General features: G+C 27.8%; 4 protein-coding genes across 7 annotated transcripts; 3 read left to right on the top strand and 1 right to left on the bottom strand.

The window, feature by feature from the left end:
* Positions 1-38: 38 nt before the first annotated feature.
* Positions 39-19,858, top strand: LOC124494889 (uncharacterized). Of its 4 annotated transcripts, none has more exons than XM_075729669.1 (12): positions 39-96; positions 12,983-13,703; positions 13,763-14,391; positions 15,658-15,725; positions 15,802-15,969; positions 16,071-16,123; positions 16,413-16,448; positions 17,326-17,408; positions 17,553-17,687; positions 17,792-17,839; positions 18,330-18,901; positions 18,968-19,858. In XM_075729669.1, the coding sequence occupies exons 2-12, from the start codon at positions 13,315-13,317 to the stop codon at positions 19,517-19,519; spliced, it is 2,733 nt and encodes a 910-aa protein (XP_075585784.1). In that variant the 5' UTR covers positions 39-96; positions 12,983-13,314; the 3' UTR covers positions 19,520-19,858. The 4 variants fall into 4 exon arrangements, with proteins under 4 accessions (XP_075585784.1, XP_075585781.1, XP_046914121.2 ...); XM_075729666.1 differs by lacking the exon at positions 39-96 and adding an exon at positions 12,504-12,626; XM_075729667.1 differs by lacking the exon at positions 39-96 and adding an exon at positions 12,609-12,721.
* A 382-nt stretch (positions 19,859-20,240) lies between these two features.
* Positions 20,241-23,008, top strand: Hs6st (heparan sulfate 6-O-sulfotransferase). Its single transcript, XM_047058167.2, has 3 exons — positions 20,241-21,215; positions 21,271-21,446; positions 21,516-23,008. Exons 1-3 carry the CDS (start codon positions 20,723-20,725, stop codon positions 22,410-22,412), a joined length of 1,566 nt encoding a protein of 521 aa, XP_046914123.2. The 5' UTR covers positions 20,241-20,722; the 3' UTR covers positions 22,413-23,008.
* Positions 23,009-23,232: 224 nt separating this feature from the next.
* Positions 23,233-25,687, top strand: LOC124494890 (flavin-containing monooxygenase 5). Its single transcript, XM_047058166.2, has 4 exons — positions 23,233-23,851; positions 23,918-24,283; positions 24,352-24,667; positions 24,743-25,687. Exons 1-4 carry the CDS (start codon positions 23,588-23,590, stop codon positions 25,438-25,440), a joined length of 1,644 nt encoding a protein of 547 aa, XP_046914122.2. The 5' UTR covers positions 23,233-23,587; the 3' UTR covers positions 25,441-25,687.
* A 76-nt stretch (positions 25,688-25,763) lies between these two features.
* On the bottom strand, positions 25,764-27,540 carry LOC124494892 (uncharacterized). Its single transcript, XM_075729670.1, has 3 exons — positions 27,009-27,540; positions 26,577-26,934; positions 25,764-26,231 (listed from the first exon to the last, which is right to left on the bottom strand). The coding sequence occupies exons 1-3, from the start codon at positions 27,163-27,165 to the stop codon at positions 26,024-26,026; spliced, it is 723 nt and encodes a 240-aa protein (XP_075585785.1). The 5' UTR covers positions 27,166-27,540; the 3' UTR covers positions 25,764-26,023.
* Positions 27,541-27,750: the final 210 nt, after the last annotated feature.

Here is a 27,750-nt window from a genome sequence, read left to right as displayed (position 1 = left end):
TTGTTTGTCACCAACATAACTATAGAAATTTTTTTTCTTTCAAAATTGTCATCATCGGTACACTTTTATGCAACAAAAAGAGATGTGATGAGAGAGGTAAGTGTTCCATGACAATTTTTTTTTTGATGAATCCATCATACATTCCATACAACAAGCGCGAACATTCTAAATCCATAAATGACAAATGTGATGAAAAAAAACATATATTTTTTTCATCACAAAATACCTTGTGCATGACAAAAAAAAGATATATATAACAAATCTATAAGAAAAAAACCAATTTTCATTTCTCATTCCTTTACCCCGTAATACTACACACATTGTACTACCATTACTACAACAACTCACTGAAATTATTATTCGTAGCTACCGTCTCAATGGGATTCAGTGATGAAACATTTTTCAATTATGAAAATTGTAATTTAAAACACAGCAAAAGAATAGATGAAGCTTTGAGCCAGAAAAAAAAGATAAAACTGAATGCATGTGCATATTTAGGATGTTAAAGATAAAGGAAAAAAAATAGTGAAAATACCATACTGACATTTTCTGGTTAACGTTTTTGGTTATCTCTTTGGCCAAATCATCATTCAATATTATTTTCCACATTTTTTTTCCATTTTGATTTTTTCACAGTTTTTTTTTCGTTGATGTTGCCAAAAAAAAAATTGAAACTTTTCATGTGTGGATGAATTATTTTTTTTTCCACTCTTTATCTATTGTGGTTATGTTTGATCTGAAACCAGCAATTATCTTGATTATTGTTGCATGGTTGATTGGAAACAAAAAAATTTTAATTAAATTGAAATCATCAAAAATTTTGGTCCATTTTTTTCTGTTTTTGTCGTTTGTTGCCAAGATAAGAATGTCCATTGTCCAAATAGAAAAAGTTTTCTTCTTTTTTTTCTTATATTTGGCCACCATAAACTATCGATTATGAGTACGATGTTTCATTGTTATTATTCTGTTTGTGCCATATTTTTGACAGTCACACACACAAAGACATACACACTTGTTTAAACAATTGAAATTCGTCGTGTTGAAAAAAAGAAAAATACCTGCCTAATAACCAATAATTGGTGCAAAAACTTTCAATTTAAATCTTTTGTACCTAGTTTTATTCTATTCTATTTATCTAATTCTGTAACCAATTTTTTTCTTTGCACACGCACACACACACACACACACAACTATTAAAGAATGAAAAAAATAACAACTTGAAAAACAGAATAAAAAAAATAATCACCACAAAGAATTCACTATAACGATAACGATTATTATTTTGCTTCCATATTTTTTTTTTGTCTATTCCAAATAAATGTGTTTGTGGCTTTGTGATATAATATATATCCAGAAGAGAAATCGAAGAGAAAAAAATTCTTTTTCCCATTATAAACAACAAGATTTTTTTTCCAACCAACCAACCAACCAACCAACCAAACAAATTGTTTATATCAAATAAAATTCTTGTTACTAGCTTGTACTATTTTTCATTTCAATGATCTATGTATGTACCATTAACAAATAGACCACGAACAAAAATTAATCCTTTGACACACACTAAGGAACTATACATTTTTTTCCGGTTATTATTATTATTGGTGGTGGTTACTACAAGCAAAAATAAAAAAAAATGTTTCAGTGTGTGTGTGTAAGTGCTTCTTCTTGATACTTGTATAGATTATAGTCACGAAAATTCGAATCAATTTTTTTTTTTTTTTTTTGATTATTATTATTATTGTTGTTGTTGTTGTTGTTGTTATTATTGTTGCTCATTTTACAAGAGATGGCCATTGGTGTCGATTTTCAGAAATGGAAAATCATCATTATCCATGCTAGTGAGTGTTGTATTCCAGGATCCGGAACAAAAGTGGTTATAATAACCAGAATGATCCTTTCCTTTGGGAAAAGTGAGAGAGAGAGAGAGAAAAAAAAAAAAATTTAGGAAAATAAAATTTATATATGTTGTTGGGTATTTTGATTAGAATTTTTTTTATCATAATAAAACAAAACAAAACAAAAAAGAAATGGAAAATCGGATAAATTATTTCCATTTGCCAACAATTCCTGAAATTGCCCGAAAACAAAAACACACACACACAACAATAAGAACAAAAAATAAAAAATAAAACAACCGGGTTATTATTTATTTCTACAAATTAAAGTTTATTATAACATCATTTAACCCTGATTTGTGGAGAATATTATGAAGATGATGAAAAATAATCTAAATCATAATCATCATCATCATCATCAACATTCGACTTTTATTTGATTTTCATGAATTTTCTACATAATTTACATGGAATTTTTTTTTTCATTTTGACATCCAAGAATTGGTTTACTTTTTGTTTTTGCTTCATTCTACATTGTGTATGTGTGTGTGTGTGTGCGTGAGTGCGGAACACACCATATTATTCTGTAAAATTATCCGTAACAAAAAAATTTTTTTGTTCTATTTTTTTTTTTTTTTTTTTTGATAACATTTCCAGTTCTGGGAATTATTTTTCTCACATTCACAGTATTTTGATGATGATGATGATGGTGATGGTGATCACGATCCATTTCATAATGATGATACAATGTCATCATCATCATCAGCATAATGATAACCTGTCTATGATGATGTGATGATAATGTCATTTTCTGTATAGAATGATATTTTCATCATCATCATTATAATGATGATGATGATGATGATCATTATTCATTTATATTTGATATGTAATGTGTATTTGTTTGGTCCTTGTTTTTTTTTTGTTTTTCCATGAAAAAAAGATGAAAATGTCGATTCTGTCGATAGATTTTACAACCAAAAGGTAGAATATAACAACATAAATGGGAAAATATGGAATGAAAATTTCATTTTTTTTTGTGATTTCAAAAAAGAGATATTCTGCTTTAAATAATATTATTACTTCACGTTTCATGGTTATCGTTATTTCCTAGTATTATTTTTTTTCTCGTTATTCTCATGCAGGGTTTATAATATTTGATTGTGAATCATCATCATCATCATCATCTTTTAGCTTGTCATTCGATTATATTGTAAAACGATTGATGATAGTTTGGTGATAAAAAAAAAGTTGAATCAAATAATAATGATTGAAAGAATGAAAATGAAAATTTCCCAATGGAAAACATTTATACGTGTGTATGTGTGTGTGTGTATGTGTGTGTGTGTATGCCAATGATCGGTTATTGTTAATAGATTCTGATTGTTTTCTATGTGTCTTTCTATGTGACAATTTAATCCATTCATTCATTTATTATCAATTCATATGTATTTTTGAATAATGGAAACAAAGACAAAACAAAACAAAACAACAAAAAAACCAACCAAAAGAAAGAAATTCAAAAACTTTTCCTTTTTTTTGTTTTCGTTCAGAATTTTGTTTCTCACTGATGTCTCATGGTGTTGTTGAGGATGGCCAATTGAATATATGGTTTTTTTCTGATTACGAATAGAGAAACGTTGTTTTTGCATTTAAAATTCTACCGTCACTCCGCCCAATGAATTCATTTGATTTCAATTTTTTTCTCGATGAGAATCTTGTTTCAACTTTCATTAATAATGAGTGATAGAATAGAACAAGAAACCAAATGAAAGAATCGTAGAGAATATATGACAATGGATATAATTGATGTTGAATTCAAAAAAAATTTTAGTTTACAAACCACAAGAAAAAAAAATGTTCAATCAAATTCAGTATAGTCTTTCAACTATCACGGATTCTATTATGCATGTTGTAAATACTCATTCAGTTATGACGCCAAAACCAGATTTCTTTTGTTTTTGTTTTTGCTTGTGGAATTTTCATTTGCTTATTGAAATTAATTAGCTTAGCCGCTATTAGCCATACAAAGATAATTGTAAATTAACTTTAGCCATTTATTTTGGAAAGTTTTTCTTTTATTGTTTCTAGTGTATTAGTGGTGGTGGTGGTGGAGACATCATCTCTGGAATTTTGTTCAGTCAATTTTCCGCACCTATAAAATTGGGAGGTTTATTATTACTATGGTCGACATATTATGTCATTTCGTATTTCATTTTCATTCACTAATTCTGTGCTTGAATTTTATATGTCAAATTAAATACATTTATTATTCATTTGATTGTTTTTTTCTCCGGTTCAAACTTTTTTCGACCATCATCATCATCATCATCACACACACAATGATAATGATGATGATGATGATGGTGGCTAAAACTAATTTATTTCAACATTGCATTACTTGGTCTACTTTTGTCTTTACATACACAATATATATTGGTTAGTGTTGACAAATGAATACAAACAAAAAATTTTTGTTTTTCATATCTATAGTTATGATAATGATAATCGGACCAATGAGAACCAGAGAAAAAAATTTGGTTGAATAATAATAACAAGAAAAATTCTTTCATGTTCTACCTCTTTCGTTACATCACAATAAACAAAAACAAGAATAATAGGATATGAAAGAAAAACAAAAACAAAATTCCTTGTTTCCAAACAAGAATTCCATCATGATAAACAACGAAAAAAACGATGAAATTTTCTTGTTTTTATTCCAGCCCCATTTGTTTTTGTTTTGTTTTCTTTCATTTCCATCCCTTTTCATCTCAATCTTCCATCGTCAGAAAGAAATATTGCTGTTATATAATGGGCGTTCGAGTGAGAGAAAACTTTATATTTTTCTCTTTAGCTGAGTTTGATGGGCTAGTTTGGGTTTGGTGGGTTTTTTAGGGCACATATTTTGGACATTTTTATGATTTTAGAATTCAAGATTGCCTAATATCATCATTGTTGTTACTGTTTTTTTTTTTTTTTTTTTTTTTTGGCTAAACTAATTCTTCCGTATTTTGTACCGATAAAAAGTGAAAGAAATTATTATTTTTAACTATTAAATTTCACGTTTTTTTCTCTTTCCATTTGTTTGCTTCATTTAAAAGGTATAAATCTCATCATCATCATCATTAAAATAATCATTTTGTTGGTTTCTCTCTCTCTCATTTTCTGTATGTCTGGGGAATGTGTGTGTGTGTGTGTTCCATTCCGGATCATCATCATTTAATTCTAGAAAAAAAATAATTCTCTCTGTGGGGAGTGGGGAAGTTAAACCATATATATATTTATTACATCCGAATAGATTGCCGATCGAAATTCATATATATAATAAACTAAATCATGTGATTCAAAAATGAAAAATTTTCATAAAAAAAAATTTACGAATTTAATCCTCAGATGTTGCCTAGTTTATTAGATCAAAACTAATCATTCGATAAACATCACCAGTGTCCCAAAGCTATTAAGGAATGGGAAATGATGAAAATTTCTTTTTTCGTTGTTGTTGTTTTTCATTCCAACAATCCAATAATCCATAATCGATGATTATGATCATATTTTCATATATTTTGATTGGAAATTTTATTTTTTTTTTATATACCGAAATCGATTTTTTTTTTGTTGTTGTTGTCGTTATAAATGACAATCACATAATGATTGTGTTATGTTGTGCCAAGTAAATATGTTATACATTGTGTTGTTTACTGATTTGAATATGAGAATTTTACTGAAAAATTCATTATTTTGACAATATTTGTTCATGCAATCTATAAAAAAAAGACCATGCGGCCATCGTGTTTGTCTATGAACTACAATATGATTCAAATTCAATATTTTTTTTTGTTGCCAGATGTTTTTTCTTTGGCCATAATTGAATCAATTATTAATCATCGAAAATAATTGACAAACAAACATAATAATAATGGGGGAAAAAAATATATATATAGTGATATTCACTCATTCTGTAGAATTCATTCATTCTGTTTGTTGTTGTTGATGTTGTTTTCAAAAATGAAGAAAAAAATCCAAGTAGATATATATCAATGTATTGGTCTAATAATAGTTGATGGATTTTTTCTTTCTTTTTTTTACATGGAATAAGAATAAGAATAAATAAATAAAATGAATTAATTGAATGGAATGGAATGGAATGAATGAATGAAAGTAAAAAAAATTGAATCATCATTATCAATATTTGATGATGATTCATTGATTCAATACACACACACACACACAATGCATTTAGTTCGCAATAATTCTTTGATGTGAATTCTGTTTTTTCGTTTTTTTTCATTCTCATTGGCAACAAGTGTCAATACATTCATGTATGAGATACGAATACATTAGCAGAAAAAATAACGAGAATTAGAATCATTTTTCTTATCCAATAATAATAATGTTTTGTTTCAAAACAGAAAAAAAAGAAAAAAAGTCACATTATAATGAGTAAATGACATTTTATGTTTTTTCCCATTTGGTCGTAAGAATGAAAATATAGATGCCCGAAACCACGTATAATGCGTATAAATATAATATAATGATGTTGATTATGAAATATGATGATCATATAAAAATGATTGTCATTTGCTGACCATCATCCACCATATAATCATTTTATCCAAATGATTTGACCTATCTGTAGATTAATTTTATCACATAGATATAAACAAGAACGAAAAAAAAATAAATGATTAAGATTGTTCAGAGAGAACATCGCCATAAATTATATGAATTTATTGGAAAAACTTTTTCATTCACAAAGAATATCCATCAAAATTAAAACTAATGACGATGATACAATTATCCAAGAATACAGCTTTGTTTTTTCTTCGCATATATATCCATTTTCTGTCGATTTTCAATCTTGTGCCAATCATTTTATTTGATTGGTTTTTCCTTGTCCTTCCCCTCTCTCCCCCCAAATTGTATGGTTTTAGATTGCTGTGTTGTTTTTTCTGGAACATTATTATAATCATCATGTGATTTTGATTATATAAACAAAATCATCATCATAATATATGCCCTAAGCAAAGTGAACAATGTGTCCATGTCTGTCGATTCTTTTTTTTCCGTTGTAGGGATATTTTTCGATAAAAAAAAAATTCAAAATGTACAAGCATGTTTCAACGAATGTTCCAATCATTATCATATGAAGACATCATTGTTTTTTTTCTTGCAGACATTTTTCATTGTTATCCAGTGTTGTTGTCCAGATGTTTTTGATTAGTTATATATTAGATTCTTGTAAATTCTTGCGAATTTTCAGTATTATCCAGATATATATAGACAGACAAGATAAACGAGACAATATAAACTGCAGACCGGAAGAGTTTTTTTTTCACTGCACTGTGTGTAATACAAATGAAAAAAAAATTGAAAAAAAAGAACAAACCATTTGACCAATTTTGAATAAATTGGTTTCTCGTCATCATGCACATTTTACTCCATTTATTCTGAAGAAATAAACAAAACAAAAAAAAAATTTGAATTTTACTCGTTGAATACAGAAAAAAATATAATAACGACAAATCGTTTTGAGCATAAAATGTCTGTGTGTTTGAGAGTTTTGTTTTGTTTACTTTTCAGTGGTGTGGAAAGATCAATTCAAATTATCATTTGATTGAGTTTGACAGTTGTTTTTTTCATTCTCTCTCTCTCTCACGCTCTCTAAAAGATAATCAATCATCTTATGCATAATCATCATCATTTATTTACATTTACATTGTATAAAATAAAAAAAAACGCAAATATTTATCTTATTCAAATCAGTAGAATTCGAGTTTCATTTGAGCTCGTGTTTTTCTTGTTCAGAATTTTTTTTTTTTTTTTTGATTCTTTTGGATAAAAACATTGTAAAACATATCTAGAATTTTATTGTTAGTTTGTTTTTTCATCATTATGAATATGCCAAAAAGAAAGAGAGAGAGAAATCGATCAGATTGACAGTTCCAGGATAGACTATATGTGTTTTTTTTTGTTTCTCTTTCTCTCTCTTTCTCTTTTGAAATAAATCAGATTCATTACCGATTGAAAAAGCTAATTCAAATGCGTGTGTGTGTATTGTTGACACCTCTAATGTTCTTGTTTATTGGTAAAGTGTGTATGTATGTATGAAAATGTCAAATTATTCGATACCCGGATTTGTCTGGCTGTGTGGTGTTTTATTTCCATTTGATTTTAGTCTAGGTTTTTTTTTCTTTTTTTTCCCTCCAATGGTTAGACTTATTATCGATTCATTCGAAACATAAACCAAAATCATAATATATAGAAATTGACCAATAAAATATTCATTTGAAAACCATTCATTCAAGTTTTCATTGTTGTCGTCGTTGTTGTTGTTGTTGTTGTCCATATATGATTGTTTCAAACGAATGAATCAATCGATTTCACAAACAAACAAAAAGATAGAAAAAAAAATAGAAACGGAATACTACCATTATTATTGAAAGTTTTTAATCAAGATTTATAACACACACACACACACATTTTCATTTTTGGGTTTTTTTTTGGCTGTGGAAAGTTTTTCATTTTCTTTTTTTTCAAGTCCATCATATCATTCTATTCTCAGGAATCATCAACAATAGCAGCGACAAAAAAAATCAAGATGGATTACAATGTAATAAATTATGATTATATACATATATTATAGTTTTTTTCTCCACAATGGATTATTCACGACAACAGCATTGAAAAAAAAAATTCATAATGCATATCATGATCACATTTGTAAGTGAGAGAGAGAACAGCAAAAAAAAAAAAAAAATTAATTATTGACAAACGATTATCATCATCATCATCATATTAAATGATTTTTTTTTCATCTCATTGTGACGTCAAAATAATCGATAAATCATCATTATTGGAAAAAAAATTCTGCTCATTTTGTAATAGATTCTATTTTGATCATGTAATGAATTATCATTAGAATGAATCGATTGAATTTATCTTGTTAGTATAAGTGATATTATTTAGAATATTCCTTGGCTAACTAATGAACACAATGTCATGGACAATCATTTTATTTTTTTTTTTTCATCCGTGTGTCAAATTCACGATGAAGGCAATAATAAAATAGGAATATGAAAAAAAAAATAAATTTCAAATGATGATTATCATAATGATGAAATGATATGTCTGTCTATGTATTATCTAGTCCCATGTCTGGGGCTTTCTTTTATGGTTCAGAATTTTTTTTTCTTCCCTTTTTCCCATTACGAATGATTTCACTGTTTCGGATGTCAATCTCTGAGGTTAGAAATTTTATTTATTTGAGAAATATGTGGTTTTTTTTTCTTTCGTTTTTCATTCAATAAATGATCAAGTCAATAAATGATGAGCTACTTCAATCAGTGTTACTCATATGAAAATGAAAACGATAATTTCGGTTTTTTTCTGATCTTTCATCAAAACCAGAATCAATATTGATCATTGAAGCTCAATTGATTGAATTGATATCTCTAAATGGATTTTCTATTAAAAGCCAAAAATAACACATTCAAATCATGGAATTTTTGCTTTGCTCTCTCATGCAACAGGGTCAATATGGAATTTCGAAACTGTTATGTTGTGAATATGCCAGATGTTTTCATTTCAGGCCAATTGGGTTGCCAATTTTTTTTAGTTTTTTTTTCATTTATTGAATGTGGAAAAAAACTTTAAAACACAAGAATATCTGGATGGAATGCGTTTCGTAAACATACACACACACACACACGAAAGATATACATAAATATTCATTTTATATAGAAAAAGATAAAAACGATATCGACGTGCTCTATTATTCCGATATAATCAATGTGTATACGTGCACAGGTCAAACACAAATGTAAATATCATCATTATTATCGTGGTCAAACAGAAATTTTTTTTAAAAATATCAAGAAATTGAACGAATTTCGGCACGTTTTTGAATGAATGAATCATGATTGAGATTTTTTTTCAAACCATCTGTTTTAATCTAACCATATGAATGATAGTTCTGTTGTTTATCATCGTTATTTTTTACATTTAAACATATGAAAACTGAAATACGTTTTTTTTCTCATTACAGAAATTGAGCTTGAAAAAGATTCTAGATTTTAATCAAACTATATTCATAATTACCATTAATAATGGCTTGTTTTTTGGCCTGGAAACCAAAAAAAAAAAAAAAAATTTTAATTTGCAAATAAATTCTTCTTCGAATAAAAATTGATGAAGAATGAATATTTTTTTTGGGCGTTTAGAAAAAAAAGAAAACTGTTCGATTCCAAAATTCTGTATGGATCTTCTATTTTTTTTTTTTTTTTTTTTTTTGATTGTACATTCATTTCGGAACTCAATGACATAATTTCGATTATCGATTATTGTTAAATTTTCCAATTTTTTTCAATAGAAAAAGCATTATTATTATTATCAAGTGTTGACAGAAAATTTTTCTTTTCCCCGGTTGAATTTCGTTTATAGTCGGTTATTATTATTATTATAATTTATTATAGTTGGTTTTCTCATATTTTTGTTGCTGTTGCTCGGTTTAAGAATATTGCAGAATATATTCTCTTCTATTGTTGTTGTTGTTGTAATAAATGTCAACACCGATAATTTGTACAACACCCGAATGATTATTATTACAATATTCATTTGAACCGAATAAAATATACGAATATTTCATCATGAATACAGACGCACACACAAAAAAAAACATGACAAAGAATATTCTATTCTATTTGGAAAATATACAAGAAAATTATACACCTTTTTTCCATTCCTTGACGACAGTACCGATCATTTGAATTTCTCAATCACTCGATCAATATTATTCAATGTTCAATAACAATAATTATGTCGTCATTGAATAATAATTTTATTATTAGTATTTTCTATTTGAAAAAATTCAAACAATAATTATCATTTTCAAATCATTTCATGAAATCACAATATTTTTGTAATCAAAATATAAAACGAATGTTTAATATTTACATATGTTTTTTTTTGGCATTGAAACACAATGATGATGATTTTTTTTCACTTGAGCTATTTCATTCTTCTTTTGGAATATTCTCTCATTTCCATTTCTATATATTTCGGTTTGATGGGGGTAATTCGATGAAAAAAAACAACAATAACTACAAACAAATTTACCCTTTTGAATAATAATTATTTGATGATGGGTGGTAGAATGAAGAAAAAGCATTTTTACCTTTATTTACCATTCCTTGACTACAAAAGAAATTTGGAAGACTGAATTCACCAAGAAAAATTATATTCGATGGTTTTTTTGAATTACACTTGGGACCGATCATTTAAATATTGGAATGTATCATTGTCTTGTTTTACTCACTGTTTCAAGTCTTCAGGAATCAATTTGTCGATGTATCACAAAACCAAAAATCCGAATTATAATTTTATTATTAGTATTTTCTCCAAAAAATTTTATTATTAACAATTAATGTATTTGATCAAAAAAATCGTTTGTTTGAAATCACAATATTTTTGTAATCAAAATATAAAATCGTATGTTTAATATTTACATATGTTTTTTTTTGGCATTGAAACACAATGATGATGATTTTTTTTCAATTGAACGAATTCATTCTTCTTTCATGGAATTCTTGAGCTATCATTTCCAATTTCTAAATATTTCGGTTTGATTGGGGTAATTCGATGAAAAAAAACAACAATAACTACAAACAAATTTACCCTATTTGAATAATAATTATTTCGATGATGGGTAGTATTCGATGAAAAAAGAACTATTTAAAAAAAAAATATTTAACTATTTCAAATTTCAATCAACAACAAAAGAGAATGAAAAAAGAAATTTTTTTTGAAAAAAAATATTTACCACAAAATCAACAACAAAAGAGAAGAGAAAACAAAGAAATGGAATTACACTTGGGACCACTGGAATATTGGAGACATTATCATTGTCTTGAATTTGTTTTCTGAATTAGAATCGATTCTCGTTCTCTCCACAGTCGATTGAACTTGGATTCTGTGAAAAAAAATCGTTTGTTTCCGATTCTGTAGTTGTTGTTGTTGTTTAATCGTTGTGTACGACTTCATGGTTGATTAGGATCATGTCAATGAAAAACAACAGAAATAATAAACGAAATGGGTGTTGTCATCTTGTCTTAACCAATTGGATCTTAAATGGTTTTGAACTTGGTTGTTGTGTGATTAGTTTTTTCTTTTGATTTGGGTTTTTAATCGAAATAATAATAATCATCATCATTCGTATTTGATGATTATAGGAGAAGAGAGAAAGAGTGAGAGAGACCCAAACCGCAAATACCCAAATAGCAAATATATGAATATAACAAGATCTATATTTTGATCTGATATGTTTGTTTAACAAAAATAACGACGATGATGATGATCATCATCATTCTTTTTCCGGTCAATTAACTTTGATTATACTATATATTTGTTGTTGATATAATAATAATAATAATCAAAAACAAAAACAAAAACAAGAAAAAAAACAAATGAATGTCATTGCGACCAGATTTTGGGCGTCTTTTTTTCACGCTGAATTGAATGTTTTTATATTTTTTTATTTTGTTAAAAATCTGAGTCACTGCATGTGTGAGTGACGCACCCATCATCATATCATCATCAAAAGCATCATCATCATATTAGAGAACTTGTTTTGAATTGTTTTATTTGTTTGTTTTTTGTTTTTTATTTCTGGTCAATTCACAAACCATAAAAAAAATTCTACCATTAACCATGAACAAAACAAAACATAATTCTAATCATCATCAACAACAACAACAACAACAACAGATATGCTGCTGTGGATAATGTTTTTCTTCAGTTAGTAATCTTTATTGTGTGTGTGTGTGTGTTTGTGATCTGTAAATTTTGATTAAACAATAGTTTTTTTTCTGATTATATAGTAAAATTCAAAGGTACTAGTAGTAGTAGTAGTAGCCATGAGATAAATTATTCCAAATGAAATGATTTTGTTTCGGAAAGAATTTTTCTTTTTATTCTTGTTTCAAGAATAAAAAAAATCAAAAATTCTAAGCTTAATGATCATTTCGTGTGTGTGTGTGTATGCGTGTGCGTTTGGAGTAGTTCATTTGCGAATATAGAATAATAGATTCAAATATATTAACATTTATCAATCATATATTCATTCATGTGTTTTATTTTGTCTTTATGAATAGGTCATAATGATTATCTTGAATGGTGATAAAATTATTATCGATTATAATGATCAAAATCAAATGACCAGAACAACAACAACAACAATAACAACAAGGCGAAAAATTGATTATTATTATGATCGAAACGAAATTGCTAGTGGTGATAATAATAACGATCATGATGATGATCATGATGATCATATCAATCAAAACTAACAATGGTAACATTAAAGTTTTCTGGCCAAACATTTATTTGAATCAATCGTATAACAATGATGATCATATAAAATATTTAAAAATTTTTACCGAAAATTATTATTATTATAAGCCTTGGTATCGTTTTGATTGTGATAATGATAATGCAACTAGTGGCAGACATTCGTGGTAATCAATATGATGATGATGATAATGATAATGATACTGATACGGATAGCAGTGATAATCAATCGATAAAATTAAACCGAATTATTATTAATGATGATGAAAAGAATTCATTCAACGAACGTATTGAATGGAAAAGAATTTTTGATAATTTTATTATTTTTTCTTCAAAATTCTTACACAAAAAGCCTTCTCATCGACAATATATAAATAACATTGTGAAATCATCATCATCATCATCATCAACATCGTCGTCATCAACATCATCATTATTTCGTTCTGTAAAAACATCATATTTCATCTGGATGATGATTGCAGCTATATTTTGTTTAAATCACATGTCGTCTATCAAATTTTTTCGGTTTGTTTTTTTTACATGTAAAAATTATAACCAACTTTTTTCTGATTCTTTTTTTTCAGATTGATTGAAGCTAATTATATTAGTCCCGAAACAGTATTGAAAAATGTCATTAAAGAACAACAACAACAACAACAACAACAACAACAACATCATCAACATCACCATCATCGACACCAAACACATCAATTAAATCAGGATTCATTCAACATAAATCATATTTATCATAATCCATTGAATCTATTGATTGATGGAACTACATCATCATTATCATCATCATCATCATCGGAAACAACAACAAAAACAACAATTGGATCGGCAAAAACTACGTCATCAAATTCTGTTATTAATATTCCACCCATACGAACAATAGTGATTGATTCGATGAGAACAAAAAATATTAACAACAACAACATCAATAACAATAAACAAGAACCGTTAAATGTTGCTGATGATGATGATGATGATGTTGATGATGTTGATGTTGATAATGAACGTATGGATCTTTTGAAAACGGGATCATTAAATAACAGCCATATTCTTCGTGATGATGATAATAATAATAATAATAATATTGATGATGGTAATTTCAATGGAAAGGATAAAAGTCCAGTAAAAATGAATTTGAATTTCGATGTCGATTCATTTGTACCTCCGGGTTATGATAAACTAATGCCACCCAAACAAAATGGTAAGACAATATTATTATTATCATTTTGAAAAAAAAATTTTTTTTTGCCCCTGTTCATTGTATCATCGATGAAATAGTTATTGTTAACGTGTGAAAGTCGAAACGAGAACAAAAAAAAAAAAAAAAAACAAACAAAATACGAACAAACTAAAATTCTGCTTAATCATTCACATTGTGCTGATGTAATGATCCGTAGTTATTATTATTTTAGTTTCAGTTGAACGACGAAACTCTACAATATATATATATAGAAATGTAAAAAAAACGAAAACAAAAAAAAATTTTCCGGTAGTTTGGCAGTGTTTTTTGTCGGGTACTCTCACACACACACACACACACACACACACAAAAGCCATCTGGGAGAAGAATATTTTTGTTTGGGGTATACAATATTGAATTACATCGTTGTTCATGTTTTTTTTTGTTCGTTGACGGTATAATAATAATAATGATGATGATTCTAGAAATAGTGATCAATCGATTGACTGAAGGGCAAACTGGCTGACGATCTTAATTACATCCAATAAGGTTCTTATTATTTTTTTTTTTGAACCATTCTCGATCTTCATTATTATTGAAATTGATGTTTCGATCAATGAACATACAAAAAAGAAGAAAAAAAATGAAGAATAAAAAAAATTAATTTCTAATTGAAAATGATATTAAAATCAACTTTTATATATACTGTATGCTGAAAAAACAGCATCCACATACACACACACGATACATTCAGATGGAATGAAAAACCACGTACGAAATATCAAAAAAAAATCTTGATGGGCAATCCTTTTTTTTCATTTCGTTAAGCTTCATGCCATTAACATATACACACACACACACACTGAAGAATGATATCTTGATAAAGAAAAAAAAATTTATAAGAAAAAATCTAACAAAATATGTGTGTTCTTCCTGATGACTGATGATTTATTCATACGAATGGAAGAAATTTTTTTTTTTTTTTTTTTTTTTTTGATTAAAATATTACGATTCGATTACTTTGTATATGAATTCAACTGAAAAAATAATCCAAAATTCGTTCTGCTAATCTTTTTTTTTCTCTATCTCCACATGATTAATTCCTATTACATGTTTAAATATAAGAAGATTAATTCGTCATGAATGATGATGATGATGATTTACCAATTCGATTCTGTTTTTGGTTTTTTTTCGATAATAAATTCTCTTAAAATATTCCAAATGTTAACCCATTTTTTTCGGTTACATTTCAAATTCTATTCGAAAATTTTTTTTTGTATACTTTAGGACAGCCAACAGTGGTTCGTTTTCATGTCTGGGTACTTGGTCTTGATTCTATTGACGAAGGATCAATGGTATTTATACTTTCTTAATTCCTTGCGTTTTTTTTTTGCCAAAAAAATATTAATTTAAACCATTCTGAATTTATAGACATATGTTGCCGATATATTCATGTCACAATCATGGAAGGACAATCGTTTGATTATACCGGATGATATTGTTTACAATGTAAATACTAGTAATGATCCACGTGGCCCATATCGTTTATTACCATTAACATTTATTGATAAAATTTGGCGGCCTGATTCTTTTTTCAAGGTAATTTTCTGTTTTGTTTTTTTTTTTTTTTTTTTTTTGATTCATCAAAATCGTTTATTTCGATTCTAATGAAAAAAATGAACATAAATATGTATTTATAGAATGCAAAAGAAGTGACCTTCCAGGAAATGACCATTCCTAATCATTATATATGGTAAGTATGAAACACAAACGTTTACAATTCATCGAATTGATGAATCCATTTCTCATATGAATAGATGAATCTCTCTATTAAAAGAAAAAAAATCAGACAAATTCCTTTTGTTGTTGAAAGTGAACACAGAAAAAAAAATCGAATGTTTACAAAACATGATTGAAATTTGTCTCTCTCTTTTTTTTCTTTTCCACACAATTTTGATCAATCGATTCCAAGAATCAATTTATGTTTTCATATTTTGTACCAATTTTATTTTCATTCATTTCTATTTCTATATACAATATAGGCTTTATTCGGATAACACTATTCTATATATGGTCAAGTAAGTTGATACCCATTGTTCCATTGTACAACAACAACAACAACAACATTTTGATTCAATTATTATCTTTTGATACCTTATTAAATATTTTCTACATCCTTAACCATTACTCTCTTTTTTTTACTATATGTTTACCAATTCTAACAACGACCTGAATCAATTTTCTATGACGATGATGATTCATTTTTTTTTCTTTGTTGTTCATTGTTCTGTAATCTCCTAGCCTTTTTGGATTCTTTTTTTTTCATACTTTGGATTTTATTTTTATTTTATTTATTATTTTTTTTTTTTGGTTGTTATTTACTCTTAAATTAGAAATAATAATAATGATAGGGCAGATGTTTTTGGTGGTTGGCCAAAATCAATTCCTGTTTTATATACGTATATGAAACGATGTGGAATCTTTGGATTCTCTGCTGATTGAATCATGATGATGATGAAAATCAGAATTCATTTAAATAATTTTTTTTGTTCTTTTTCATTCATAATCAAAGTTGACATTATTCATATATTCATTTGATTTTATTATTTGCTTTTATTTTTCTGATGCAAATATTTCAATACTATGCATGGAATTTTTTTTTTCATTCATCCCTTTAATTCTTTTATTCTTTCATAATTGTTGTTCATCATATCAATGATGAGAATCTGTAGCGTATCCTTATATATGAATCATATTTAATATCATCTCATTAGTATATATATTCAAACAATTTTAATACACTCCTATAGTATGTCATTGGAATTTGAATCTGATTTTTTCTCTTTTTTTTCTCAATTTTTCTCATTTTTTTTTTTTTTTTTTTTGATTCTCATTCTCATTATTTTACCATACCAAAATATGATCATCATCGACCATCGCACGTTATATATGCAGATTGACATTGTTGCTTTCATGTGCCATGAAATTTCAAACCTATCCACATGATACACAGAATTGTACGATGAAAATTGAATCACGTAAGATGATGATGATGATGATGTGTGTGTGTGATATGATTTCATAATCAAATTATTTATTATACAATTGAATTTCTTTTGTGTTTGTGTTTTTTTTTTGTCTATTTATTTATTCAACAATAATAATAAAAATAAAAAAACAAGTATCGTATACGACTAAAGATTTGATATTTGATTGGGAAGAATCGGATTCATTAGTGGTGGAAGAACACATTGAATTACCACAACATGATCTAATCAATAAAGATATTGATTATTGTACAACTGATTATTCATCCGGTATGGAATTTTTTTTTTATTTTTTTCATTTCAATTTTTATTCTTATCACACTAATATTTTGAAAAAAAAATTTTTTTTCCCATGCTCATGTTACTGAACTCAGGAACTTTTGCCTGTGTTCAGGTTGTATTCACTATTAAACGTCGAATCGGTAAGTAGTCTATGTATAGATTAGAATAATTATTATGAAACACCCCGAAAAAAAATGACATGCGATAAGCAATGTAGAAATATGTACAAAACAAAAGACATCACTCTCTTTCTCTCTCTCATTGAATGAAAATATTTTCTCGGGTCCTGGTTTTGTAATACATTAAATTGATGAAAATGGAATTATAAAGTGAATGGGTTTTTTTCTTCTAGTTTTCGTTTAGCATTCACTAGTTTTAATGATGATGATGATGATTATGATGAAATTCAAACTATAGTTTTAACGGAAATATTGCTGTTAGAAATGGTGATAATGATGATGAACACTTTAAATGAGAATTTTATTTCCGATGAAATGATTTATTTTTTTTAAATTTAATATTTTTTCTTCCTTTTTTTAAAAAATTTGAAAAAAATTCAGTTTTTTTTGTTGTTGTTGTTGGCTATATATTGGTAATTTTTTTTTTTTGCTTTCTTCACATATTTCACAGGTTATTATATATTTCATACATATATACCGACATGTTTGATTGTAATAATGTCATGGATATCGTTTTGGATCAAACCGGAAGCTGTGCCTGCTCGTGTTACATTGTGTGTAACATCATTGCTTACATTATCAACACAACATGCACAATCACAGAAATCATTACCACCGGTTTCATATATCAAAGCTATTGATATATTCATGTCATCATGTACGGTATTTGTATTTGCATCACTTATGGAATATGCCTTGGTCAACATTTTAATGGCCGATGAATTGCTCAATGGTTGGATTGGTATTGCTCCGACTGCTTATCAACAGCAACCAACCGCAACCATCACCACACCGACTACCGAAACACGAATAATGGATCCACAGACAAAAACCGCAACAACAACTAGAATAAAACCTGGAACACATGATTATGATGATCATCATCGAAACAAAGTGCCCAATCATATATCTACTCATCAACATCATTATCATCCTGTTCGTTGTAGTAGTAGTTTAACAGGATTGGATAAATTGGAATTAGATACAGATTCAAAACAATTTTCGGAACATGAAAATGATGATGTAAGTTATTTACTTAATCGATTGTGTTTGTCAATATTAAAACCAATATAATTCATTTGAATATAGAAAGCAACAAAATCCCGTCATGACGATGAATGTAAATTATCAATGAAATGTCATAAGACTTCCACACAAATGCCTTCATCTATTCTTCGTCATCGTTGTTGTTCAATAATCAATGATGAAAATGGCCACAATGGTCATGATGATAATGATGGCATATTTATTGATAATCAAATTAAACATCAACAACGACGAACAAGTGATCGAAAACAATCATATATTTATGCATTTCCAACACCATCAATTTATGATGATCAGAATTTTTGTTATCGTAGTTGGCGTGTACCACCAATGATGATGAATACAATGACTACGGCAACAACAACAACAACAACAGGTGTAAATATGAATTATAATAATAATGGAAATGGAAATATCAACAACAATAACATCTATAATAACAATAATAGCCATAATCAATATCTTTTACAATCAAAACATAAAAGAGCCTATACTGTTGATTATATTTCACGTTTCATATTTCCAATTTCATTCATTGTTCTCAATATATTTTATTGGACATATTATCTTGAGGTTTGGGAAACGCTTAGTTGAATGTGGAACGAAAAAAAAACGATATCAGTGGATTTTATTTTTCGGAATGCATGTTTTTTTTTCTTTTGAAATTCTTTTGATGATCATCATATATGATGAACACTTTCGAATATTAAATGTTGTATAATATAATATAATATAAACAACAAACAGCAGACACACACACACACACACAATAAGCCTTGAATCTTACACACACACCCACGCACACACATTTTGCATAATACACACCTTGATAAATCATAATAAATATAATATAAAAAAAATAGATTGTGACAGATGTTTTTTTTCCCTTCATTCTTCATTAAGAAACTTTCCATCATCCATGATCCACTATTTAATCAATGCACCGAATTCATTTCAGATTGACTTTGTTCAAAAGTTTCTAAGAAAATTGTTTTTTCTTTTCTTTCATCTTCCAAAACAAACAAAAAATACCATTTGTGGATGTTTTTTTTTCTTCATTCTGAATGTTATGATTATTTTTAAGAATTTAATTCTAAAGAAAAATTTTTCGTTGTTGATTAAAATTTTCAATTTTCCAATCAAAGTATAGTTGAGATGAACACTGATCAATGGATTGTCCGAGGACTTTTGTTTCGAAAAATCAAAGAATTGAATTTAAACAAAAAAAAAATAATCCAAACAATTATCTCCATCTACCGGGCCCGAATCGAACAATCAAATTGTTTTCGAATACTATTTTGATCCAATTTGGATCGATGACTCAATGGATCAGCGATGCATGATTAGAATCAATCAAAACATTCGAATTGTTGGATCTGCTGTTTTTATTTGTATCGAGTTTTTTTCTTTTTTTGTAATTGATTTCTGTTTTTAGCTTCTATATTTATTTTTTATATTTATTCATTCATTTTCATTCATTAATTCATTCATCAACAGAAAAAAAACCGATAAATACAAATCAATCATGCAATCATATAATGATCAAATTGATTTGATTTCTATTTCGCGAAATTCAACTCGTATACCTTTCTTCACATTATATTCGACTCTAGATAAATAAAAACAGCAATGTCATCAATTAATCGGACGATGATATTTATCATGAAAAATTATGCAGCCAATAATCATAATCGAAGATTATTATCATTGTCAGCTAATAATTATTAACTATTAATAGCATATTTATATGCATATGTGCTTGAAAACGATACACCTACAATTATAATCAAAGAAAAAATGTCCCATACATCCGGTAAGGGTAGTGGTCGTAGTCGTCATTATGAAAAAGGACCAGCATTCATAATTAAAAGATCGTTTCAATCGATTTCATCGGCTCGAAAGTATAATTTTAAACGGCTACTAATGATTGCTACATTATTAGCGGTCATTTCGATCATAACGATTGGTCTTTATTTTCCCGATAGTCTTTGTTATACAAAAAAATCGATTTATGATCAAACAGATAAAGTATGGATTTCAAGCAATTATCTCATTCCATCATACAGTCATCGATTATATTCTGGTGATCAGAAATTGATCGAACGTTTGAATATCGATCGAGTTTTGTTGCATAAATTTGGCTATGATTATGAAGATTTTGCTAGATTTAAAGCTGCTAAAATTCTTATGACCAGTTTTGATGACATCATCAAACATCCAAATTCAAGCCAAATGATGTTCCAAATGAACACTAACGATGTTTTAGTATTTTTACACATGCAAAAAACCGGTCAGTAATTATTGAGTATTTATAATATCATTTTCATTTATATTCTTGATAATAGGCGGATCAGCATTCGATCGACATTTAGTACGAGATTTGATCCTTCCACAGCCATGTAAATGTGATTCTAAACGAAAGAAAAAATGTCGTTGCTTTCGACCGGGCACATCAAATAGATATTGGCTTTTTTCTCGTTATTCTATTGGTTGGAAATGTGGATTACATGCTGATTATACAGTAATCGAATTTTTTAAGTTTAAATCTGTAGCCATTTTCTAATTCCTATCCATTTTACTATATATTTAGGAACTAACAAATTGCGTGGATAGAATCTTGAATCAATTGGAATATCAGACCGATAGAATTAATAAGAAAAGAAATTTCTATTTCATGACATTATTACGCGATCCGATTTCCAGATTTTTATCCGAATTCAAACATGTGCAACGTGGCGCTACTTGGAAAACATCTCGTCATTGGTGTGATGGTCGACTACCAACTAGTAAAGAAATTCCACTCTGTTTTCATGGTGCCAATTGGCGTAATGTTTCATTGGATGAATTTATGAATTGTCCACATAACCTGGCATTCAATCGACAAACACGGATGTTGGCCGATCTTAATCTAGTCGGATGCTATAATCAATCATTCATGTCTCGTGAAGAGCGAGATTCAATTATGTTATTCAGTGCCAAACAAAATCTTCGACAGATGGCAATGTTTGGTCTTTGCGAAGAACAATTGGCAACACAGTATGTGTTTGAGAAAACATTCCGTTTACAATTCCGTCGATCATTCATACAGTTTAACCAAACACATAGCCATGAAGTATTGGCTTCGTCAAGCCAATCAACTATACAACGAATTCGTGATTTAAATCATCTTGATATGGAACTTTATTCATATGCCAAACAATTATTTCGTCAACGTTTTGCTACTATTAAAGCTAATGATCCAAATTTTAATGATTATTATCAACATTTGATTACTAATTCTCAGTTGCAATTAAAACGATCGAAATTAGCCAAACCGAACAAATTCATAGAAAGCAATCGACATACTAGTCAATCACAAATAGCAAATACAAATATCAATAATCCAAATGAATCAGATAATCTGATTGAAGATTCACCAAGTATCGATTATGATGATGCTTCACCTACGAATGATTCAAATGATCCAATCGATGATTATTATGTTTAAGAATATTTATATTCAATAGCTCATCCCAAAAAAATATATCCACTTTTGTTTTATTTATTCATTCATTCATTCCATTTAAACGTTTGATGTGAAACCAAGTCTTCCAAGATAAACTAAAAAAAAAAAAAAACCAACTAACAACATGCCTTACACAAACGTTAACGAATGGTTGTGGCAAACAAAAAAAAATTTTCTTTTATTGATCCAGATAGTAAGAAAAAACATGTATTCCTGAAATTATACGAAAACTGAAAATTTGATTATTTGTAAGGTAAGTACAATAGTTGCTTTTTTTGTATACAAAAGAAATGATCTCGGAATTGAGCTTGCCAAAATACTATTGATATATATTGATATGATTCAACTTCATCATCACTTCATTATTTGTTAAATTATGACATTGAAAGTAAAACACATGAATACATTGATCATTGTATACTATACACTTTTACCAAAAAAAAAAAAAAAAAAAAAAACAAAACAAAACAATTATCATTACAAACATGGTAGCATCCAAGATTTCACCCAAATACTTTACCAAAAATTTTGTAGATATGATTGAAAAATATTTAATAAATATATCTTGTTCAATGCAATTTGTGTATAGTAGAAAATGTTTATATTCGAAAATTATTCCATTCGATATAACCAATTAAACAAAGTTGTATATGCCCCGGAAAAAAAATCTGGGTTCATCTTGTCATCGATAACCAAAATTATCGTCAAATGATCAATTTGACTTTGCACAAATTGTTCATCTGTTCAATTTTTTTTTCTAAATAAATGTTATTTATTATTAAAATGGGTGTACCTAGTTCAGAAAAAAAAATCTACCAATAAGATCAATTAACACTTGCAATGTTAAGCTGTTTTGAATAAAGTTACAACTACATTAACTATTTGTTCGATTTTAGTCTCTCATATTTAAGTCATTTAAATGGAAATCTTTATTATATATCAATTTATCACCAGTAACGTTGCTTATTATTGATTAGATAAATTGTTCTCAATTCATGACATATCATCAAACAATACTGTGCACCCATTTTTGTACCGAGTTTTCCAACAGTTTTTTCGACCAGACTTGTTTTATATTTAAATTGAAAAAATCAATCAATCACATTTTATATTATTATTCAAAAACATATTCAAACAAATTCAATTAATTGTCAACCATGACCAAACGAATTGCAATTATTGGTGCCGGTGTTTGTGGCATTACATCTGCTAAAGCTTGTGTTGAACAGAATTTTGAACCAGTTATATTTGAAAAAACTGATTACACTTGTGGCCTATGGCGATATCAAGAAAATCTGGATGAAGATGGTATTGCTTCGGTTATGAAATCAACAGTTATCAATACAAGTAAAGAAATATCGGCATTTTCGGATTTTCCACCACCAATTGAATTGTCAAATTATATGCATAATAGTAAATTGGTTAGTATTTATAATAGTTCTATATAATCAATGAATTTCAAATCTTATCATTTTTTTCTCTAATAGTGTGCATATTTCGATTCATATGGAGAATCATTTGGATTCAAAAAATATGTCCGTTTTCGTCATGAAATACTTTCACTTGAATTGGCTGATGATTTTATCAAAACTGGTCGTTGGAAAGTTACTTATAAAAATTTAAATAATGGTGAACAAACAATGGAAATATTCGATGGTGTCATGGTTTGTATTGGACATCATAGTAAACCATATTATGCTACATTTCCGGGCCAAGAAAAATTTAAAGGTACAATCATGCATACACATTCGTTGAAACATGCTAAAGGATTTGAAGATAAAACTGTTGTCGTTGTTGGTATTGGTAATTCATCATTAGATGCATCAGTTGAACTAGCAACCGTAACCAAACAGGTATGATAAAATTATCAAAATTCTTTGTATCATTTGTTGATTTTTTCTATTTAAATCATTCATTACAGCTTTATTTATCAACAAGACGGGGAGCATGGATTTCTAAACGTGTTGGAAGTAATGGAATTCCTGGTGATGCTGAATTTATTAGACGTTATGTCAGTTATATTACAAATATTCTTCCGTACAATGTGATTTGTAACATATATGAAAACAAATTGAATGCAAATTTTGATCATGAATTATATCAACTTAAACCTAAACATCGTGTATTTTCTCAACATGTTACAATCAACGATGCATTAGCTAATCGTATATTATCTGGTGTTGTCGTTATTAAATCTGATATTGAACGTTTCACGGCTGATGGTGTGGTTTTCAAAGGTAAAAACAAAATTCATTGTTTTAGATTTGATTGATTTTTATTGTTGGTTTTTATAATTCATTCAATATGGTTAGGCGAAACTAAAGTGACTAAATGTGATGCCGTAATCTTGGGAACTGGCTATCGATTTGATTATCCATTTCTTTCGCAGGATATTTTACCTGTAATTAACAATGCTACCAGGCTTTATAAATTTCAATTCATACCTAATATAAAACCGGCTCATACATTGGCATTTATCGGTTTGATACAACCTATTGGAGCTATATTTCCGATAGCTGAATTACAAGCACGATGGTATGCACAGCTAATGTTGGGAAATAAACGATTACCTACAAGTACCGTTATGAATGCTGATATTGATCGACGTCTGGTTAAAATGCATAAACAATATTATGGCAGTAATCGTCATACAATTCAAGTTGATTTCATACCATTCATGGATGAATTAGCTACTGAAGTTGGCTGTATGCCGCCGGTGTGGAAATATTTGTTTACTGATCCAAAATTATTTCGTACATTATTAATGGAACCATCAGTTGCATATCAATATCGATTGGTTGGACCTAATTCATGGAAAGGAGCACGTGATGCCCAAATACATGCCATCGATAGAATACAGACAGCATTGACTACAAATAAAGTGTACGCCAAACAGAATAAAACACATTCAATATCATCATCAATACCTATGACCATATTTGTAACATTTATGGTTTTTTTAGCCATTATTACCTCATACATTCGACATTTGTTTTTTCTACAACAATAATGTTACCAATGCATACACACACACAGAAATATTTTAGCATTCTATTTTTCTAATATATTTTTTAACAAAAAATTCCTATACAATAATAAAATAATAAATTAGCTAGGGTACTGTCTGTTAATCCATTTTTAAAAAAAAATTAATCCATTAAATAAACTATATATAAATTTTTCTTTTCTGACTTTTATCATCATCATCACTTTAATGTCCAATAAAAAAAAACTTGTATTACATAATAACAGCAGAATCCATTTGGTTAATAATATCCATCAAGTATTTTCATTCGGAAAAAAACGATTTTTTTTTTCACTCTTGTTTGTCGATTTCACAATCGATGATATTAACAGTTTAATAGCAATAATAATAATCTTAATATAAAAAAATAAAATGAATGGAAACTTGACTTGACAGATGAAAAAAAAAACATACAAACATAAACAATGAGTACAATTGAATTCTTAATAATATAATAACATGTGAAAATGAATTTCTTGTTTTTTTTTCTCTTGCCTGACAAATATATATATATATATCATTTCATCTACTATTGGAAACATGTCATTATCATCATTTTGATTATTTTTCATAATAGCTTTTGACACAATGTGGTAAAAAATGCGAAAATCAATGTCCATGTTGATGATGATGATGATGATTGTGATTGTGATTGCATCAATGGCGTTGATGATGATGATGATGATGATCCAAATGTATTCTCATCACTATAACGAATGTATAGATAGCCATCATCATTATCTTGATATTGACGATATAATTCTCCAATCAAACATCTATATATATATATAGATGTAGTGTAATGAGTATAGATCAATAAAAAAAAGAAAGAATAAATTAATGTAAAGAATTTCATTCTTGTGAAAATACACAATATCAAATCATTAGCAATGTCCATATGCAATCTATATGATAATTTTGGTGATTTTTTTTTTGTCTTCTTTTGTTCATCATAATAATTTATTATCAATTTGTCTAGCTGTTTATTGTATACATGATTTGATTGTATTTTCCCTTGAGTATTAAAGCTGAAAAATTCATTCATTTATTCATTCATATAGATAGATAGATAGAATATTTATATCTATATTATTCTGTTCTTAAATGATTGTTTTACTTACGATGCATGTGGTAATGTACGATTGACAATCAGATATATGGCACGATTTGATGATGCCATTACATCGATTTTATCTCTTAATATCCATTGAAATTGTCCAACAGTACAATCATATGGTACAAGAAATTTATATCGTTTTTTATCTTTCATCATGGTTGTTGTTGTTGTTGTTGTTTTCAATGGAGAATAAATTTTATTCTTCTTATTAAAATTCATTATTGATCCTAGATTTTTTTTTGAATTTGGTTTAATAATAAAATTCTTTGGAGTTGTTTCCAATTTCTCGACAATAACCGGTACACGACCAGGAAAACGATGTAAAATATTTCGACACAATTGCTGTTGTCGACGTTGTTTATCTGTCATGAAGAAAAAATTTTTTTATTAAGTTAACAAGAAATACACAAAAAAATTTCCAGTAATAATTTCTTACAAAATTCATCTGATGATGATATGGGTGATGATAATAATGGAAATTCTTTTGAATTATCGTTATTATCGTTATTATTAGAAATTCCCGTATTTTCAATGGTTGTAATGGTATGATTTTTTTCCATTGAATGTAAAGTTGTTGAATGACGCCAGCTCATTGCTCTCTTTCTCGATAATTGAATGAACAATCAATATTTGTTTATTATTTTTTTTTACATGAAAAATTCCGAGAATATTTAATTATAATCATAAGTTTATTTATGGAATTATAATATCAAAAAAAAACGATACTCAATCACAGGTATAATGATGTTGATTATAGATTTGGAATATTAAATTAAATTCAATCACATCACACACATAAACACAACGATGATGATTGATAGGATGGATAGATGGATGGATGGATGGATGGATTTTAACAGAAAAAAAACATTTCTGTCAAATCAATCAATCAAAAAAAAAAAAAAAAAAAAAAAACAAAAACAAAAACAAAAAACAATCATTTGTCAAACAAACAAGCTGAAAAACGTAAAAAAAAACATCAGAAGCACATTTGATACTTGAGATTTATAATATTTATTTATTTTTTCTCTGTATACATTATATATCGTTCTTTTTTTCTTTCTTTGCATAGAAAAGCTATACTGTATTTCTGTGAAAATGAAAATTTTTTTTTCTTTTTTTTTATCGACAGATGGATTGATCGACTTGATGTGTGTGTGTGTGTCTGTAATATATAC

Source organism: Dermatophagoides farinae, chromosome 3 (genome assembly GCF_024713945.1).
Source record: "Dermatophagoides farinae isolate YC_2012a chromosome 3, ASM2471394v1, whole genome shotgun sequence".
Lineage (NCBI taxonomy): Eukaryota > Metazoa > Arthropoda > Arachnida > Sarcoptiformes > Pyroglyphidae > Dermatophagoides > Dermatophagoides farinae.
Note: the sequence above shows the minus strand (reverse complement) of the source record. Positions and strands in the feature narration are given on the sequence as shown.

Excerpts from the sequence above, each read along its gene's own strand:
- LOC124494889 (XM_075729669.1), top strand. The coding sequence starts at position 13,315 with ATGATAATGCAACTAGTGGCAGACATTCGTGGTAATCAATATGATGAT. Across the intron at positions 13,704-13,762 it reads TCGTCTATCAAATTTTTTCG|ATTGATTGAAGCTAATTATA; the intron begins GTTTGTTTTTTT and ends CTTTTTTTTCAG. Across the intron at positions 15,970-16,070 it reads GGCCTGATTCTTTTTTCAAG|AATGCAAAAGAAGTGACCTT; the intron begins GTAATTTTCTGT and ends ATGTATTTATAG.
- Hs6st (XM_047058167.2), top strand. The coding sequence starts at position 20,723 with ATGTCCCATACATCCGGTAAGGGTAGTGGTCGTAGTCGTCATTATGAA. Across the intron at positions 21,216-21,270 it reads TTTACACATGCAAAAAACCG|GCGGATCAGCATTCGATCGA; the intron begins GTCAGTAATTAT and ends TCTTGATAATAG. Across the intron at positions 21,447-21,515 it reads GATTACATGCTGATTATACA|GAACTAACAAATTGCGTGGA; the intron begins GTAATCGAATTT and ends CTATATATTTAG.
- LOC124494890 (XM_047058166.2), top strand. The coding sequence starts at position 23,588 with ATGACCAAACGAATTGCAATTATTGGTGCCGGTGTTTGTGGCATTACA. Across the intron at positions 24,284-24,351 it reads TAGCAACCGTAACCAAACAG|CTTTATTTATCAACAAGACG; the intron begins GTATGATAAAAT and ends CATTCATTACAG. Across the intron at positions 24,668-24,742 it reads TGATGGTGTGGTTTTCAAAG|GCGAAACTAAAGTGACTAAA; the intron begins GTAAAAACAAAA and ends CAATATGGTTAG.
- LOC124494892 (XM_075729670.1), bottom strand. The coding sequence starts at position 27,165 with ATGAGCTGGCGTCATTCAACAACTTTACATTCAATGGAAAAAAATCAT. Across the intron at positions 26,935-27,008 it reads ATCATCATCAGATGAATTTT|ATAAACAACGTCGACAACAG; the intron begins GTAAGAAATTAT and ends TCTTCATGACAG. Across the intron at positions 26,232-26,576 it reads CGTACATTACCACATGCATC|ATGTTTGATTGGAGAATTAT; the intron begins GTAAGTAAAACA and ends ATATATATATAG.